Here is a 20,006-nt window from a genome sequence, read left to right as displayed (position 1 = left end):
AAAGTCAAAGTCAAGCCACAAGGCTAGAAAAAAAAGCCCGAGTAGCTTAGTGGTGAGTGCCCGACTAAAAGATTCCCTGCTTCTACAGTCACCCACAGTTTTATTTTCCCACCGTTCCACCAAGACAATGATTTTCAAATTTGTTATAAGGATTACCAAATTTGTTCAACACGTCAAACATTCTTTTGTCTATACTTAACGAGAACCTTTTTGCTAAGTCTAGTTTCCCTAGATCACATAGTAAATACTCAATATATGAGCAGCTGCCCTAAAATCAAAGTTCTCAAAAGGCTGTGAAAATGATTTTGAAACAGAGGGGACGGTAAACATACAAACAGACAAACAAACTTTCATACAAACGTTTTTCGCCAATTTACCACTGTTGCGAGTGCAATTTCTTATATCGTTTAAATAATGAATACGTCATTATAAACGTCATTATATATATTATATTCTTATTAGGAGCTATGAAAATAAATAGATGCAAATCGGATACAGCTTAAAATTCAGCAAAAAAAAATTTAAGGTTCACTTTCCTCCGAAGGAGCTTCTTAGCTCCAATGGTTTGGTATGTGCGTTGATCACCAATCAGTCAGTCAGTCATGACAAACAGATATATATATATATATAAATATATATATGTATATATATATATGATCCCATGTATTTACAATGGGTGCGGGGTATAAAAGCACACAATAGCAAAATTCAAGCTCATATTTCCAAGCAGTTAAATCTGATTTCACTTTAAGCTCAATCTTGTGCTTGTTCTTCTGTGCTTGGCAAATTAATGAAGCTCATTTGCAGATTGATGTGTTGCAATTATGCGGCAACAACAACAACAGCAATTACGATTAGAAGAAGAAGCAGCCCATAAAGCACTTAGCGCACAGATTCTGATTAAGTGCGGGCGTGCACGAGCGCCGGCTAAAATAGCCACGGTGTCTGGCTTTAAAGCTAAATAAAGCAGCTGTCAGCTTTAAAAGCAATCATCAACAAGAGGCCAAGTGCCAGAAAAAGGCAGAGAGAGCGAGAGAGAAATAGAAAATGAGTGAAAGGAAGAGTGAGCAAGAGAGACAGCTATAAACATTCATTCATTTGCGGTCAGTAGTGCGTCAATCAAGGCAAATGCCATTGCCATTCATATTGAAGGCTCAGACACAGACAGACAGTAAGGCAGACAGAGAGGGGCGCAGAGGGGCAGACAGAGACATAGTCACAGACAGACATTATAACGCGCACGCACGTATGCGCTGCTCCTTGTATCCTGTCAATGGTATTCGCCTTTGGTCCTGTTTTCTTTTTAATGAACGCTTTGACAATGCCTTCGAGTGCAACTAAACGAGAGGCAAACGAGGACGACAACTCTTGTCTGCGACTGTTTTTTTTTTAGAGATGCGAATGTGTCACGACATAGGTGCAAAGCACAAGATGCAAACACACATTCAATAGCCGACGCGACTTTTCTAATATTTTAATTTGTATTCAATTAAATTAACATTTTTTATAGTTTTTATAGTGCTTACATAGTATATGGCCGCGCTAAGTCGTTTTTTCTCATATATTTCCTCAATACGCATCAAATCACAGTTTTGAACTCGAAACATATATTGCAACTGCGCCTTAATTCACGTATATCATACGAAAAATAAATACATAGGGAAATACGAAATACGCTGTGTTTAATAGTACGCATACGAGCAGATGAAATAACACATTTTTTTTAACACGAAATATATCGTGTTAGGTCGTGTTCCTTTGTTCAAAGTGACGAAGCAGGACTTAATAAATATTAAATAAAAACGAGCATTTTCGGTTGTATTTTCGTGTTGATTTTTTAAGTATACATTACAAAAAATCGCACGACATGATACCTCATGTCAGCATTGCGTAGTATTTTATTTATTCTACTGTATGGTGTTTGAGTTTTGCATTTGTCAATTCACTATTGTTAAGCACGTCTGGTTTTTTCGTGTTAGTTTTTATGTTGACTTTGTACAGTTGTACACGCACGAACACAGACAATACTTGAGTTTTTTAACAGTGCGTTGACAAAAAGAGGCACCAGCAGGCACGACACAGTTTGTCACGCTTTTTGCAACATCTTTCAATCTAAAGAAAACACGACACGTGCCCAGCTCCAATTGAAACTGCATGAGTGTGTGTGTTGACTTAAGTGTGGGCGAACGTCAATGCCAATGCCTGGTCGCCTCAAGTGGCAGTATAATGAGTGTGGCTCTTGCCACTTCCAGCTGCCGCACTGCCTGCCGCACTGACTGCCACAATGACTGCTGCTGCTGTTGCTGTTGCACTGATTGCCCACTGCCAATGCCAGCTGGCTGCAATGTAATTAAAGTCAAGTCATTGGCAGCCTCAATGGCATCAGCAGCCGTTTAGGCTAGGGTCAAGTTGAGCGCATTTTTCTCGAATGCTGCGACCAGCCACAATAAATGAGAAAGGTTGCCGTTTGCTTGTTTGTTTATTTGCTGCCTTTCATGTAGATAATTAAAAGAGGTTGCTGTACAAGTCAATGCTGCGACTGTTTCGGCAGCTGACTTGCGGTTAGGCAATCAAAAATCATAAATCTTGCTCAATTAGCTAAAGCAGCAACTGACGTCATGCACGAACGGTTGACTGGTTACCGCAGAACCCACAAGAAGGAAAAGGACTAGCTGGAGAAATTAGCGCATGACTCAGGCAAAGGCAACGGCAAGGGCGAAGGCAAAGGCAGCCTCAAAAAGGAGCAAACACAGTGCTACAAACGGGCGCTTAGAAATACACACGCAATATCAATAACTTAATTAAGATAAATGCGTATTGTATTTGCTTATAGACACACACGTACACACGCCCATTCACCCCATTCATACACACAGTAGGCTGTTGGGCGCGTTGGTATTGTATTTGCCGGATATCCGTTAATTCTTGCGATGCATTCGAGCTCAGCTCAGCTCGAGACCCACAAATCGTTGTTAACATTAATGCGACGCGTGTTTAGCTTTGTTTATGTGCCTCTGACAACAAACACACAAACACACACAGTGTGCTCGCGCACACACACGCATACGCATACAATTAATTTATATACTCATGTGCACGTTTCGCCCATGTGAAAAATGTATAATTAGTTAATTGCGGCTCGTGTTGGCAGACAATTGAGCATAAATTTATGTTTATTTTAGTTATTAATTAAATGCGCCACATTGTTCATTTGCTCATTTCATCTAAAACCGTAACCGTTACCAGTAACCCGAGGGCATAGTTCGGCAGTTGGACAGATATATATATATATAGAAATGCCGCAATTGTTGTGCACACTTCCGGCTGTTAGCCAAGGACCTGTGCGTGTGTGTGAGTGGGTATGTTAAGGGACATTAAATCAGGGACTGAGTGTCGTTTAAACACATCGTTATCTATTACAGTAGGCTGATTAGATTAACTTAATAAATAGCAGTCATGTAGTTATTACTTTTTGAATGATAATAATTATTAGTATTAATTTTTTTTACTATTATTATCATTAATATTATAGTTGTAGCTATTGTTATTATCTTGTTTGTGGATTTAGAATTTATAACCTTGAAGTTTTAGAGCTAAAAGCATTTACTGTACATTATTGTTTGCTTAAATCAAATAAAGTTTTTATTTAAGCTTAAAGGATATTAATATTTCTTCTAATCCCAGCTTCCCCTTATAGTTAATCGATTCGATGTTTATTTAATTCAAGGTTCCTACTAATTCCAGCTTCGCCCTTCTGGTGAAACGATTTCCTCTAATCCCAGCTTCTTCCTTCTAGTAAATCGATTCAATGTTTACTCAGCTATTTTGGATTATATTACAAAATTAATGTAACTCCCTGTGGTACGTCTTCAAAAAGATATCTCCCATTCTCAAATTCTTAATAATTTCCATTCAGTTCAGCAGGAGTCAAGTGCGGAAAGTGCTTTCTTGATTAAGTTTGTTTCTGTTGTACTTCTTCAATTTAACCACCACAGCTCTATTCATTGTAGCTAATAGCTACTGACATTTGCATCATAATCTTAATAGAAGCTCGCACTTTTCTGCCTAAACTAATTAACTCGTGCATAATTCAACATGCTAATCAAAACTTTCACTTGCCATTGTATCCAAGCACAAATGATGTGCAATGAAAAATGTTTGATCCCATTTACTGGGCAAGTTGCTTAACCGTATTTCTGGCAGACACGCAATAAAAGTCGCACATTAAATTCTGATAATATTCCAAGTTTTGGCTTAGCACAACCGTACTTTTCGCATAAGGCGCCTCTAATGAGTTTTCCGAGCTGTTGCTTTGTAATGTTGTTGACGCTACTTACTTGATCTTCTCCCATATTTCCTCGTCGAAATATTTAAGCACCAGCAACTCCAAAGCGTAGTTAACAAAGCCATACTGCAAATAAAAATAATAATGGAAATACATGAACAACAGTGTTTTAGTTTATGAGCACGAAAGGGCGCATCATTATATTATTGCGCAGCATAATATTTATGCTAAATATATGGTGCATATTCGTGTACAGTATTATCATCATTGTCTGGTTTTCATTTATCTCAATTTAACTGGTGAGTGGCCAAACGCGGCGGCCCTTCAGAAATTACAGAAACATTTTTATGGGCACTCACAATGAAATCATAAAAGCGCCAGCAAAATTGAATGCTGGCAACATTTTAATTACATTTGCAGGCAGAATAAGTGATCATAAAATGAAGTCCAGCTAAAACTCAGCAAAAAAAAATTAAAATAAATAGCTAAGTAAAACGAAAAAGTCGTTTAAGCTCATTTTTTTGGAGGGCCAGCTCGTTGTGAAAAATGTGAAATCAATAAGGATTGCGCATTTCATTTCATTTAAATGTATCCCATAAGCAATCAATTTGATTTGTTATGCGAAATCAAGCACAGGCGCACACACACACACACAGACACACGCTGACACACGTAGTAACATGCCCATAGAGCACTTCAAGATGGCGCACAATCAATCGCTTCCGCCGGAAGTAATGTAAAGCAAGCAAGGAAAATACTTGAAATATATTTACATACATTACGCATACGTCTAGTGGCCCCCACCCAACTCATGAGCTGCCTGATGAAGATGTATCTAACCGATATTAGCAATAGCAGCAACAATAATAACAAACCTAAGCCAAACAAACAACAACTTGAGCCATGCAGCTGATGGAAGCGTTCTTACACGTGGGCCCCAGCTCTGCGTAATTTGAAAATAGAATAGAAAAACATGCGAAGAAATGCGAAAATCGCTATTATTTAAAGTGAACGCTGCTGATATGCGTGCGCGTGTGTGAGCGTGTGTGCGTGCGTGTGTGTGTGTGTGTGTGTGTTGTGTGGCTGTGTGTGCGACATGTCAACACGGGAACTTTGTTTGACTTGTCATTGAGTTGATTCGCATAGCAAGTTGAGTTCTATCATTGTCCTTGGCGTTTAATTTGCCCTACCGTAAAGATTTTTAAGACTGTTCTCTGCCGATTTTACATACCTCAATTACATATTTAGCTTTGTCAGCATAGACGAATTATTTTTATGAAATAATTCTAATGCATTCATATATAACTGCCTAATAAAAGCAAATACTGCGGTCCCTGTTAGAAATCTAAATTAAACGTTTTTCAAACAACAATTTACTGACTATCTTTGCTTTCCTTTATCTTTATTCAGATTTATTAAATAGTGTATCCTGGCTGATTGCCTGACCGAATGGTAGTCAAACCAAACACAGCCTGCTTGGCTTGGTAGTCTGAGCGGTAGGTCGTCCGCCCAACTCCAGCAGCAATGTTCCATTTAGATATGTTTTGTATTTTTTTGTTATTATTCACACAGATAAAGAGAAATAATAATAAATTTATAATATATATATATAAAATAGAGAAATCAAAAATGAGTAAGTGTTAATAGTAATGCCACACCGCGTACAAAGTATACAGATCAAACAGCCGTAAAGACGGCAGACAAGTAATATATATGATATGAATTAATAAGATATGTGCTTTTGTTACCCCACTGTTAAATTCAAAGATTATTTGTTTGTGCTTTTGGGAAAAGTACAAGGGAATTTATTAGATCCATCAAAATATTATTTTAGATCAATCATTGTCATGTATTTATAAATATTTATGCATCCGCTCAACTATCTCAACATGTTTTGCTCGGCCCGAACATTTTACGTATTTACTGTGTTGTGATAGAATTTTCTATTCATTTCTTTTTCATTTCTACATTTTTTTGTTGAAGCATTTTCAATTTTTGACATGGAAATTTAATTTGTCTTTTCAAGTCGAGCCAGCAATTAATTATTCACATAAATTGATGCTATTTGACTAAGTTTTGAGTCTATACAACCAGGAATTAAATATATATTCAATTTAGATACGAATGCACTCTGAATACAGAATACACAAACTTACCATTTTAGCAGCCTATTTTGTTATATTTTCAATATGCAAAAATATTTGCTGGCGTTTTAATTCACTTGCACAAATATGTTGATCAAATGCGATTCATAATGTACTCAAAATTTAATTGCAACGCATTTGAGTGAAACATTGTTTGTTTGTTTGTATTAAGATCTGCACAATAGATATATTAACTTAATATTATTCTTAAATTTTACATTTTTCAAGCGAATACGTCGAAGAAATGTATTTTAGCAACACAAAAGTTATTCGTAAACTTTAAGGATTGCTGTAGGGCGCTCAGCTGTCACGAGTTTAGCACCAGAAATGCCACAAAGGACATGAATATTTCATGAATTTCTACATTGAAATCGGCTTAACAATGTTTTCAGCTCCGCATTTGGTTCCGTTTCGTTTCGTATTCGGTTTTAAATTTTGTTGGCCTTTGCTTTTATTTATATTCGGCTTGTGGAGCTGCTGGCCAGCCCCCTTGCATATGTTTAGGGACCACGCCTCGCTGTTTTTTGAAAAGGACGAAATGCTAATCAAATATTCGAATGAGTGCAAGTGAGCTCTCAAGGAGCTCAGCTCGTAGCATTTCCCGACAACAGTTCCTACAGCAGTTGTTGTGCCTTTCTCTGGCGGCTTATTGCAGCTGTTATTGCATAGTTGCATGTTTGTTGCATGCCACATGCAACACGTGCAACAGCCAAAGGCGCACACAGCCAATACAACTGGGTCACAACAAAGGCATGCAAGGAGCAGCCAAAATGCCAACAGCAATCGGTACAAAGGATACAGAAAGCTGCTTAATTACACATACGCACACACATACACAAATACGAATGAATATGTGTGTGCTAGCGAGTTTGTGTGTGGCAAGTCAAGCGTAGCACCAAATTTATGCGCGGCGCCGAGTGTGCGGCAATTAAAGCGTCGACCGTTTTGAAGTCAGCAGCGCTGCAAAATGAACACTTTGGGGCATGCAACTAGGCAGTATCGTTGCCATAAAGCAATAATAAGAAGAAGCATTACTGCAGGTTTGACTGTATAAAGGGATATGCCCAGTTTGCCAAGTCAACTTTAAGACAAATGCCACTTGGGGCGGCCACAAAAGTTGGAACAAGTTTTTTTAAAGCTCAAAGTAAAATATCGATTTTTATCTTGTGTGTGTTTGCATGTTTGTGTGTGCGTGTATGTGCTATTAGCGAGCTCGTTAAGGTGCATGCCCCTGCTATTTATATATACATCTTATATATATATATATATATATGTGTGTGTATAATCTGTAGTTATTACTGCTTTATATAGAGCAGTGTCTCATTGTTTAACTTTTGCTTCTGGCCCCGCGTCACATTTGTCGCTTATCGCTGTCAACCTTTGGCTCAGTTGTTTGCTTTTAGCCGATTTGCTAACTGATTTCGCCGCTTATTGCATATTAATCAGATGAATTTAGCGCGGCAAATGAGGTCGCACTTCACCTGACAGTCAACCCCCCAGACTAACAGGCAACACCATAGATCCACAGCTGCTTGCCACCCGGCTCGAGTGGCTTCCAATTCAGCGAATTTTAATTACGTGCAACATTTGACATTTTGGTAAATGGAAGGCGCCTTGGCAGCGGCAAAGTGTGAATAGGGTTCGAGTGGCATTGAGTGCTGTCAACTGTTTGTTGTGGCTTAAGCAATGGCAATTTTAAATGGGCTGGGGGCCTGCTTTATAAACGTTCTGTGAACCAAGTGCTGCACGAAAGTGCCAAGCACGCGAATGTTATTCAACTGTAATAACTAAATGATATTTTTGCTCATTATTTGCGCACAAATTGTCTGTCAATTTGGCACTAAACGTACAATAACTGAGTAAATGATGAGCTGGTCATTAAGCGGCCCGAAACTCATTTCATAATGAGCCAAAACCGGGGCAGACAAAGCGTCAGCTTAGTTTGGGCCACGGCCAGTTGAATTGGGCAATTGTATGTTCAACTGGGCGCACATTTATCAAAACTAATGGACGTTTTACTATCCATGCAGACAAAATGAAACAACGACAACAATAACTCGCAACAACTGTCCACAAATTGCCGCGGGCACGCAAAGCCAAATGTCTAATAAACTTTGACATATTGAGGCAAATATTTCTATACGTTTTGTTTTAACGTTTTCTCCACTTGTGTTATTGTAATTTTTTTTGTGAATACCAAAAACAAAAACCCAGAAAAAAACGCAAACATAAATTGTAGCACGCCCCTTGCCGCCCCTCCTAGTGGGTTGATAGAGACAATAGCGACTGAAATACGCACACCGAAATAAATTAGAGCCCTCAAAAGTATGCTTTAATTTTCGTACAAGACCGCGTTGCGCATACGCCGCATTTGCTGAGTCCTTTGGCGGGTTTCCTTATTATTTCTAACTATTTTGATACATTTTGTTGCTTGTATTATTTAGCGCCTCGCGCTGTTTGCCTTATTTATTTGTGCATATATATTTTATTCACTACGCGCATTTGTTTCACTTTTGGCTAGTGATTTATTTGTATTGTATTTTAGATTTGACTTTCAATTCAGTTCCTTGGCTCACACACCCACACACATACACAATCACAGACACTCAAAAAGACACTCACACTCACAACTTTCACGTTCGTCAGTTTTTTGATAAGCGAAGCGCGCGCGAGCTTACTTTGAGTAGTCTTTTGGTCGGAATGTGCGAGCGCAATGCTTGAACAGTTTGCTTGTAGCAGCCATCGACGACTGAGCAGACGCCGCTTGATGCTTGTTGTATTAAAGGACAACGCAGCAGGCGCTAGGACACTTGTGCGCTTTTCCCAAACTGCCACTGGCTCGCTGGCTGTGTCAGTTCCTGTCGCCTGCCAGCCGCTTGCCAGTTTGCCAGACTCACGCTCAGCTGTTGGCTAAAAAGCTGCAAAAAGCTCTCTCGCGCGCGCTCTCTATTATGAAAGCTGCAGCTACTGGCATGTAGATGGCGCTGTTGACACTTAAGCCCAAGTCTTTATAAGACGAACATGATTATATTTAACATGCTCATATCCTTAATTAGTATGATAGGCGTTGCTTAAGATTGTGTAACATTTTTTTGTGGTGTATCAAAATATTTCATTTCTTCTTACAAATAAGCAACAGCAATTCGTAATCGCATTTCAAATAACATTTACAATTAACCTGATCAATTTCGTTTTAAACATGCATAAATCGTTTGCCATCAAAAGTCTTATCGCGCACTTTTTCAAATATGGCACACAATATTGTAATAAAATGCTTTGCGGTGTTTGTACATATTGTTACTGCGCTTTTTACTCGGTATGCTAAAATTATATGGGTATATTACCTTTAGCCGTTATGTAAAAAGATACATTATAATCTGTGAGGCTCTAGGAAGCTTCTTTAAAGCTATTAAATAGCTGTTTAACTGACCCAATTACTACGAAGAAAATTAAACTCCAAAACTCATAGTATACGGTTACATTAATGAGAGAGTATCTGTCAGTCACAAGCTGGACGCCTTCCGCATTTTTATTTGTACTTGTTTTAATTCAGCTTTTATTTAACCCACGCTGAAAGGCTGCAAGTGCAGCCGCAGCGACCACAACAAAAGTCAGCTGCGATGTCTGATAAATGTCGGCATAAAGCCAACGGCAGAGCTGCCACTGACGGACGGACTATGGCGTTGACACTGATGGAACGAGCCTTGAATAGAGAGAACTGAAGCCAGGTATAGCCCGGGCATTAGCGCCCGCAGCAGGCAGCAGACAATTCGAATCAAAGTCGAAAGACGCGGCTACAAATAAAATACCCTACCTCGGCCGGTCCTACAAGAGAAAACAAAGTAGGCGATGCTTAAAAAGGCACAAAGTCACAAATTAAGAACACTCAAGCATAAAACTTCTGTCATAAAATGTACGCAACAGCTAGCATACCCCATTGAATACCCTACAAGTGTGCGGAAAGTGTTAAGGTAAAAAGCTGATGGCATATTGTACGAATGAAATGGTGCGTTAGGGTTTTTCTAATCAAGTGCAGGCCGCAAAGATGGTAATCTGTGTGACGTTTAATTAACAAGCAAGAAGCAAGCGAAGAAGTTACGCTGCGAACCCAATAGTCCCTCAATTGCAGTGTAACACACACACACACGCCCACGAGCTATCTGACAATAATGGTATCTGACTATGTGCCCAGCTCTGTTGAGGCTGCGCATAGAAACAAAGGACAAGTGCAGCAAGGATAATCGCATCACACTTGAGTAAATAAATTCCTGAAGTGGAACCAACCAACCATCCAGGGCACTTCACAGAGCCAAAAACTTGTAGCCAGCTGTCTAAGCGGGATGCACAGCCTAATGCTAAGGGCCAGCTAACGCCCACTCCTCGCTCCACTCTTGGTTATCAATGATATTGTTCGCCACACACAAAGGTATTGTTGGGCTATGAGGCGTATAGCTGGAATAAAATTAAAGGGAGAGAGAAAAAGGATAAGATTGGATAAAGAAGTTGCATTTCAATGCAGTCCGAGTTAATGACAAACGAAGAAGCAACTGTTTATCTTATAGGGAAACTGTATGGTATTAAACAAACCTCGCTTGACTGGGCATCTGCTTGACCCTTTTAACAACATTGATTCAATATTAAGTAAGCAGTCTGGCCAGCGGCATTTGAAACGATTTGTGTAATCAATCAGTCAATCATTAAACGAGTGCCCAGCTGAGCAAATACAATGGCAACGACCTTTACCCCTCTGCACAATTAAAAACCCAGCCATTTTTTATTTAATTTCTAAATTAGCTTAGAAACATTTAATTTGCATTCCAGAGATTTTCAGCGCTTATATCAAATTAAAACGCGAACAAATATTTATGAATTTATAATGCGAAAATCGAATGGGCTTAGTTCAACGTGGCCTTGCCTTGAGGATAAAACTGTTTGATAATAAAAAGTACAGATAAAAACTATAAATTATACATTTTATAAATTCTGTAAATACCTAAAATACTATTAAGCTATAATAAGCTATAATACTAATATACTATAAGTAAGTACCTATTAATCCTTAAATACATAAAGTACCGTAAATATTATAAATAAATAAAAAGTTGTCAATTTCTTTACAATTGTTCGTTTAATTGTCAATTTGTAACAAGCACTTGTTCCAAGAAACCATATATCTAATATATAACGCATAAAAGATAAAGATTTATTCCACGGTACAGGGTATTTAGGCTTCCAGTATTTACGTTTAGAGCATTCTAACAAATTTTCGTTAATTTGGCGCTTTTTTTGATTTTATTAAATTTGTAGATAATTAAAACGCAAATGATTTGCTGTCCTTTTACCGACTGCAAATTTATGACTTGCTTAAATTATTGATGCACAAACATATTCTTATGTTGTTGCAATTGAATGCACATCTTTGCACTTTTCGCTTTTTGTTATTGGACAAATATTTGAATATTCTGCAAAATTTCAGAGTCCAGTTGCAGGTATGGATCACAACAGCACAATGGAGAGGACTGACTGCTTCCTGCAGTTGACCAAAACATGCGACATCTCAAATGTGCAACTGGCTGCAAAATGGCCAAAGGGAATTGTAAACCAACAGCAACAACAGCAGCATTCAAATGTATCATTAGTTTACATTAGTTGCTGTACCAGCTTGTAAGTTGGTTTAATGAGGATGACATAAAGAAAATACATATCTTTGGGAGTAACTAGTGAAGTCAACATGTGAGAGCTGTCAGAGAAATATCTTTAAATTTAACTGTATAAAATGAATGAGCATTTATAAGTATTGCAGTTGAAAATAAATTAATGATTAATTATTCATCGAACCGGTTCGAGCCCGGAACCTGTACCGAGACATATTTGTTTTTCGAAAATATTAAAAACGTTTAAGACCCAGTCATTCACATAAATAGGCCTCAAATTGGTCTAAACATCATTTTCGGTAGAACTCATTTCAGCCCAAAATGCAGTTAAGCTATTGAAATTTTTAAGATTGGACAACGCCAGGTTTGAATTTGAGTTAATAAATAAAGAAATAAGTTTTTGAACCGAATTCCAAGGAGGGAGCTGTTTAAACACTAATATACCATATTATAATGTTTAATATATATTCAAAATTACCAATTTTATTTCATTATTCAATTTGTTTTGCAATGCGCCAGAATCTATCGGTATCTATCTACCAAGGGAAAGACTATGAAATAAGCTATAGTTACAATGTTTTGTTGTTTATATGGCGTTTTGAAGAGCTATTTACATAGATAATTGCAATATAGTCGATTGAGGACATTGCCGAATACTGTAAGGTATTTATACCTTTGTAACCTTTTGAGGCACCTCTTTGAGATGAGATTAGCACGGAGCAGGTCATCGGCGTAGCAACTGCTGAGAATGTTGATCTGATCCAACCAATGTAAGGCGGAGATTGAGTTCCAGGGCATCGTTTGTAACGTGCCATCGGAGGCCGGCAACCTTATATGCTACTTTTAATTAAAAATGATATTGTTGCTTTAACAGCGTGTCCAAAATTGAGGTCCATTAATTAAATTCGAGTAGTTAAAAAGTAACACAAATAAAATATCAGCTAGTTGGCACACTCGACAGCCAGACAGCGCACATGTTTCGATCAAAAACAAAACAAAATAAAAATAAAATTAAAATAAATACGAGGGCTCTTATCGGGAGGGATCGACTAGGAAATACCCTGGACCCGGCGACAAATATATTCTGTCATTCTACTCCAAATATATGCACAAAACACACACACACACCAGCAGCATGTCAACACTTTGGAAGAAGAGGATGGAATAACAGAGGGATGTGGGTAGCTCGACACAGTTCGCCATACTTCTCCCTATTACACACATTTACGCACAACCAAAATACCCTTTTTACCATTCAATGGGTGCAGGCTATAAAAATAAATAAATAAATAAAACCCCAACTGAGAGGTTTTTAGCTGACCTGACAGCTGCCGCATTGCTCCAATCTCGAGAGGCTTTCGAAAATATCAAGATGTTGTCGACAATCTTCGAATCGCTGCTCATTATTCAATACGACAGACTGAACAATTGCTGCATTGCTAGTTGTTTGAAGAGAGCGGATAGAACAGAAGAGGTGGCTGCAAATGTGTATTGCTTTGACGTGAAGCAGCTACCGATCGAACTTGAGCTTGTGTTTTTCTTGGGAGAGTCAGCAGAAATCTCAAGTCGAAACTAATGAGAAAAATGTGGCAAATGTGCTTATAGCAGGCATACAGGCATATATTTATTTATTTATTTATGTATGTATTTATGAATGAACCAGTGAGTAATTACGTAATGCGGATAAGCGCATCTTGGCTACAAATTTATAACCTTTAATACCTCAAGTCGTGATGGGCTCTAAAGCCGAGACGACGCGACAGTCGAGCGCGGCGCTAGCTAAGGCAACAACGCGTCGGATTAACGGCTTAACTTAGCTTAAATTATGTGCCACGTTGAGCAGTGTAATTAACCAGTGGAAAATGCTTTGGCAGTTTTGCCTACTCTGCGGGCTGTGGCCCAGCCAGGCACATGTGCGATTCACTCCAAGCACAACCTGGAGCAGCGTGCAACAGTACCCACCGCAACAATGGCAGGCCAGGAACTATAGTACTGTGAAAGCAGCCAGCAACGAACAAAACATCAAGCTGCAGCCCGTGGCCCTGTGTGAGGCACAGGATTTCCAGCACAACTACGAAGTGCTGGCTGAAGATGGCCAGTCTATCTTTGAACCGCATTTGAATCATTTTGAATGCACAAGAGCTGGCGAATGGGCCACCATGCGCGATCTCTGCTTGGATGAGTATGGTCTGCCCTGGCGGCGACTATGCAACGCCAAAGCCCAGTGGCAGCCACTCAAGCGACTCAACTGTCGCGCCGGCAACCAGCTGAGCCGGCAGCTCTACCAGCTGGGTGCCGAGCTGCTCGCTGCGGACAGCAGCAACCGCAGCAAACCGGTTCCATTGAACCGGCTGCAATATTTATTGAACCAGGCAAATGGCCAGCTGTCACCAGTTGATGTCTACAGCACGGCGCGTATAATTGCCAAGCTCTTGGAGCAGCAGCCAAAAAATGCAGCTATGGGCGCGGATTTGGTCAGCATTTGCCGAGAGATTATGTCTAGCGATACGCAGGTACTGCGAATGTCCGCACAGCTGAATGCAACCAACTTACTTCTGAGTCAATTTGAGGAATACATGGATGCACTGCCGCAAGAGCTGGTGCCCAGCCACAGCTGTGGTCGAGCAGCTAGCGAAGCCTTGGTATCGACTGACAAAGGCGTGGAAACACTCAACTATGCGCATTTGGGCGTGCAGGCACTGATGAGCAACAATCTGAGCGTATTCTATGTGAACCCGACATGTGCAAATATCACAGGGATTGCCATTTATTCATCAGCAGCTGAAGATCGGCAGGCATCTGGCAGCGGCTTTTGGTATCGCTTTCTTTATACAAATATGAACCTGGAGAAGCTGAGAAGGGAGACAAATCTAGAGACGGCCACCTACGTGCCGGAGCAGCTGTGGCGCCAGCTGAAAGAGCGCAGAGCGTCCTACGTCATACTCAAGGTCTACGCCCATGCCGGACTCTTTGTGGAGGCGGCCGAGCAGCGCAGTGGGCGACCACGCAGTAAAGTACTATCCATATCAATACCCGGACTTGAAGGTAAGTTGAACTAAGCACCAGCTCAGCTTTGGCTAGGCTTAAAATCTTTCATTCATGCAGGAGTTGGCTTACCGTCGCCTTTGCCCTTCTTATTGCCAAGGGGGAAGACTTTTGGCGAAGGCAGCCGCTGCGGCTATTGGAACTATAAGAGCTGGTTAAGTGATGGCGTCACCACTTGCACTGATAACGGCGCGGAAGAGTTCAATGTGCTCTGCCAGGCACAGCATTTGACGCAGTTTTCGTTTCTGATTGGTGGCAGCCACGCCCAACTGCAGCTGGAAAATGTTCAACTGCTGCTGGACAGGACCCATGAGCAGCTGCTGGACATGATCAGCTATGTGGGCTGCGGCCTGTCGTTGTTTGGACTCTTGTGCATCTTTTTAACCGCAGCGCTGGTCAAGAAGTGGCGCAGTCAGGCCTCTACTAAGGTGCTGCTGCATCTTTGCCTGGCGCTGGCCCTGCAGCTGCTGCTCTTTGTCTATCTCAGCGGTGGCGACGACTGGTTGACTCTGGAGCAGAACTGGAATCGCTGCTTGATTTTGGGCGCTGCGCTGCAATACTCTGTGCTGGTAATCTTTAGCTGGATGCTGATCATAGCCTTTCTGCAGTTCCAGCGTTATGTTACGGTTATAGGCGTGGCCCGCCCCAACCATTATATACTCATATCAGCACTGATTGCCTGGACTTTGCCTCTGCTGCCCACCCTTTCGGTTGTGCTGCTCGACGCCAAGTCATTTAAGCCATCGGCGTATCAGTTGAAACACCATGCGGCTTTCTGTTATCCCTCCGGCTATGGCCTGGCCCTGGGCGTGGTTCTGCCCATAGCCTTGGTCACCATCGCCAATGCATTCATGATGATCTGCATCATTTACAGCATACAGCGTGCGCTCAATCCTCGACGCCAGTTAATTGTCCAGCAGCTTCGCCTGTCTGTGCTGCTGTTCTTTTTGCTGGGACTCACATGGATCTTTGGTCTGTGCAGCTACATGCACCTGAGCATTATATTCTCCTATCTCTTTTGCCTCACGGCCACGCTGCAAGGCTTTGTGCTTTTTGTGTATTTTGTGCTTTTGAATAAGACGAATCGAAACGCCTGGCTGAATCTGATGTGTCCCAAACATTTTAAGTTAAAGGTGACAAAAACGGAACAACAATCGATGACCATTTCATCAAGCAACACTTCCAGAAGAACGCAATCCTAACTTAATGTAATCCATTTGAAAACTTAAGTACTTTTTTCTTATTAGCAACACCGAACAATATGTGGACATTTTTTCAACAAACTTTTACAGACGTAAACCCAACTTATGCCAGCATGCCATTTTTGTCCATTAACAAAATATGTTTATAAAATATGCAACTCAAGATACTTACAAGCAAACGAACCTTTAAAGCTTATTTAAGGCACAGCACATAATACCATAATAAATTATAACGATAATTAACACCGTATATATACCTGCTTTAAATGTATCAAAGCTACCAAGTTAGCAGCCACCTGGTATCACCCAATTATACGACAGAATCAATAAAAACTAAGATTTAAATTTAATTGCTTTAATTTTCAATTGACCTAAGCTTCTGCAACTGCAACTGATTCATAAGTTCTCCATCGATATCAAAATATATCTAGTTTCAAGCATTCAGCTTTAACCAAACCATGTAATCCATTTATCAGAAATTTAAACAAAATTTAAAAATACAAAGTAACGATAGCTTTATGTTCAATATTTTAGCAATGTCACCCAACCAGCAATAAGGTTTGACAGCCACCTTTTGTTACAGCGTGTTCACAAACCACTTTGCTATCAGCTTAACCGTTTTAGCTGTGAGTCAAACCGGTTTGCTGTTTGAGCAGCTCTGAGCAACTGCGTGAGTAAGCCACAAAACCAAACTGTATTTGACCTTCCCATTACAGAATAGCTAAACATTATTTAAAAGATTTTTAAATGGCTGTGCTTTTATTAAAACACAAATTATGAAAAAAGTGATGATACAAAAAATGATAAATGATGTGTTAATAAAAACATTCATATCAAATAAAAAATCCCATAACATAAGTATATGAGTAAAAAATAGGTTAAAAAATCGCAACAATTGTTCAAAATTGATATAATTATGAGAAAAATAGTTTGATATGCGGTACAGCAGATATTTAATTATTTATATTTAAATATCTTATATGCTTAAATGCTGTGAATCATGTGATGAAACAATCACAATAAGAATAGAGCGGTTTAGGTGTGTCAGCTGCCAAATGTTGAATGTTCATCTCGAAATGTGTTTGGTCATTATGAATATGTAATTAAAAGATGATTTCAAAGCAGAACCGTTTAATCTAATCAAATTATATAGTTTTGAGCAAAAGGGCTGACACTTTAATCCCAACTATGGTTGCCTAACTGCTGTTGACCTTATACATATAGCAATTTATTGCAATTCTGTGTTGGGATTGTTTTTGCCGCTTGTCCGGTTGTTGTTGTTGGTTTGGTGCGTTTTAATTTATAGCTTCTAAATTATGTAAATGATATGACAAACTTAATTTTGGTGAATGTATTTTTTGTGTATTCAACATAACATAGTTAGCGACCATTACGAGCGGTGCGTAGCTTTATTTATTTATTTTTTTTTTATTTTATACCCTTACAGAGAGTATTATAAGTTTGTTATGAAAAGAGTAACGCACGGATAGAGACATAACAGCTAAGTCTGGACAAACTAGTCTCTGCAGTTAGTTAATATGCCGAATCAGTCCACTATATCATATAGTTGTATGATCCAAGAATCAATGTATCCATCTTCACGAAACTCAGCAAATACGAGCTACACAATTCTATTCAGCTGTTCACAAGGGTATTTAAACTTCGATGTGCTGAATGTAGCCATTTATTCTTGTTTTAGTTTTCCTTATCTCATTCGGCCATTTGGAGGCTGAAATTAAAAAGGTATAACTCTCAGTTATGCTTTTTTCCGACTTGTATTTGTAGGCGCAAATTAGTTTGGGCTTAAATTAGAATACGGAATGCTTAGAGACTATGCTTGATGGTATTTAAATATAACGTTAAATTATATAACAACCAGTAGGATTATAACAAATTAACCTCATTTACTGGTTGCCACTGGCTGCTTATCAAGAACGGCATTCCACATGCCGCCGCCTCGAACTAATTTGAATAACAGACGATGCCGACGCCAACGCCGATGCCGGCGTCAATCAGCAAGCGCGTCATCTCACATCAACGTCGAATCCGCAGCAGCTTGAGCGGTATGTAGGAAGTTCCGGGTGCCACATCCTTGCCGTCGGGCAGGAAATTCATTGCATAGTTCTTGGGTGTCGGCGTATTTGGTGGCACCCCATAGCCCAAGCTCTGCTGTGTGGCAGCGACAGCGGGCTGCCGTTGCAATGGTTGCAGCTGCACTTCCGGCTTAGCCTGCCACAGCAGCGAACGCTGCCTGTCCGCCAGCTGGAAACGCTGCAGGTGGCCCTGTATGATGCGACGCAGCGCCGCCATGGTGCTCACACTGGGCGCCTTATAGTAATACGCCTGGCCCTGCGGCTGGACCTGTGGCAGCTTCTGCTGCTGCATCTGGCGCGGCAAGTAGCCCAGATTGGCGGCGCATGCGACCCCCAGCACAGATATCAGCTGCAAGATAAATTACAGTCCACATACAAATTGACAAATTGTTTGCCCGCTGACGACTTACACAGAGGCACGTCCTGTACATAATTTACACACACGACTGACCGTTTTATATGATTCACGCCAATAGTCGATACTCGCTACTGAGTACCCGATACTCGATACACACTCGCTCGCCAACTCGTTCGCTCAACAGCCACTGGACAACTGAATCCCAAATTTTCGGCTTTGGCAAATCATCTCGTTTCAAGTTCACGGGCCGCCGCAAATGCATTTACATAAGTTTCTAAACTGGCCAGTGCTAGGCACGATACCAACCATCTCCATCTTCATCTCAACCATATCTCCATATCTGTCTCTGTCTAGAGTTGTTGTTCAGCTAGTGGCTGTCGCTTTATTTTTAAAAGTTAATTCTGTTTCTAGCGCTGCCAACGGGGCACGTGATTTATGCAAATATTCATCTCATGATCAGATTTTTGTTTTTTGGTAGATTTTTTGTTTGCGCGTCTCCACTTTAACTTTAACCTGATCTGGTTTTGCCTTCGTTTGTGTTTTATAGCTTATACTCATCCAAAACTGCAGCAAAAAAAGTATATTTCAGTTGTGATCCTAAAATTTTCATTTTCAATTGGTAAGATCCAACTCCCTGAGACTCTTAAAAGTTGCCGAAAAAAAGATTGTCTGTAGGTTTTTGTACCCTAATTAGCTGTTAGTGATAACTTCTCTACATTTATTAAGTTTTGACAATCAGACTAATCTTTTTTTGCCTTTGCACTTGACCTATTTTGTACAGGGTATCTCAAATTCTAACCGCTGACTCTTACTTATGTATATTTGTTTGCCTGACATTATCAATCGAGTTGAATCGATCAGCAGCGCGCGTAACCAACAAACTCCCAGCCCTCGCAGATAAAACAAAGAATAACCTAGACAATCTCCACAATTTCTCAGCTGCGGTTGGCAAGATAATGAGCAGGTTCTGTTTTAGCCCAGTCTTACACATGAGTCTCTTAGCAAGCTTAGACAGAGGGGCGACTTTTTGGATGTTCACGCCGTTATAATTATGCAAATAACTTATAATATATCAGCATACATCATTTTTTTGACAACGCGCCTTTATGGACTGCATGTACATATTCATTTTTAGTCATTTTAATTAACATAATATTCAGTTGCTTTTAAAAGACGTGTGTCTAGAGCTTAACACTCCCTTTATAATCATACAAAGACATCTGTA

General features: G+C 39.9%; 3 protein-coding genes across 4 annotated transcripts in view; 1 reads left to right on the top strand and 2 right to left on the bottom strand.

Annotated features, from left to right (window-relative positions):
- Nucleotides 1-6,586, bottom strand: part of LOC115764882 (guanylate cyclase soluble subunit beta-1) — a 91,863-nt gene extending 85,277 nt beyond the window's left edge. For both annotated transcript variants that reach the window (XM_030708161.1, XM_030708162.1), the window contains exons 1-2: nt 6,442-6,586; nt 4,338-4,411 (exon numbers count right to left, since the gene is read on the bottom strand). In XM_030708161.1, the coding sequence (XP_030564021.1) occupies nt 4,338-4,411; nt 6,442-6,444 (77 nt within the window). In that variant the 5' untranslated portion in view covers nt 6,445-6,586. The remainder of the gene's footprint in view (nt 1-4,337; nt 4,412-6,441) is intronic.
- A 7,359-nt stretch (nt 6,587-13,945) lies between these two features.
- LOC115765067 (adhesion G-protein coupled receptor G6-like) lies at nt 13,946-16,584 on the top strand. Its single transcript, XM_030708442.1, has 2 exons — nt 13,946-15,128; nt 15,189-16,584. The coding sequence occupies exons 1-2, from the start codon at nt 13,946-13,948 to the stop codon at nt 16,328-16,330; spliced, it is 2,325 nt and encodes a 774-aa protein (XP_030564302.1). The 3' UTR covers nt 16,331-16,584.
- Nucleotides 16,585-18,364: 1,780 nt separating this feature from the next.
- Nucleotides 18,365-19,111, bottom strand: LOC115765066. The gene is made up of 2 exons (XM_030708441.1): nt 19,088-19,111; nt 18,365-18,772 (listed from the first exon to the last, which is right to left on the bottom strand). Exons 1-2 carry the CDS (start codon nt 19,109-19,111, stop codon nt 18,365-18,367), a joined length of 432 nt encoding a protein of 143 aa, XP_030564301.1.
- Between the last annotated feature and the right edge of the window lie 895 nt (nt 19,112-20,006).

This window comes from Drosophila novamexicana, unplaced genomic scaffold, assembly GCF_003285875.2.
Source record: "Drosophila novamexicana strain 15010-1031.04,08,12 unplaced genomic scaffold, DnovRS2.1 tig00000877-arrow-arrow-pilon, whole genome shotgun sequence".
In the NCBI taxonomy this organism is placed as follows: domain Eukaryota; kingdom Metazoa; phylum Arthropoda; class Insecta; order Diptera; family Drosophilidae; genus Drosophila; species Drosophila novamexicana.
Note: the sequence above shows the minus strand (reverse complement) of the source record. Positions and strands in the feature narration are given on the sequence as shown.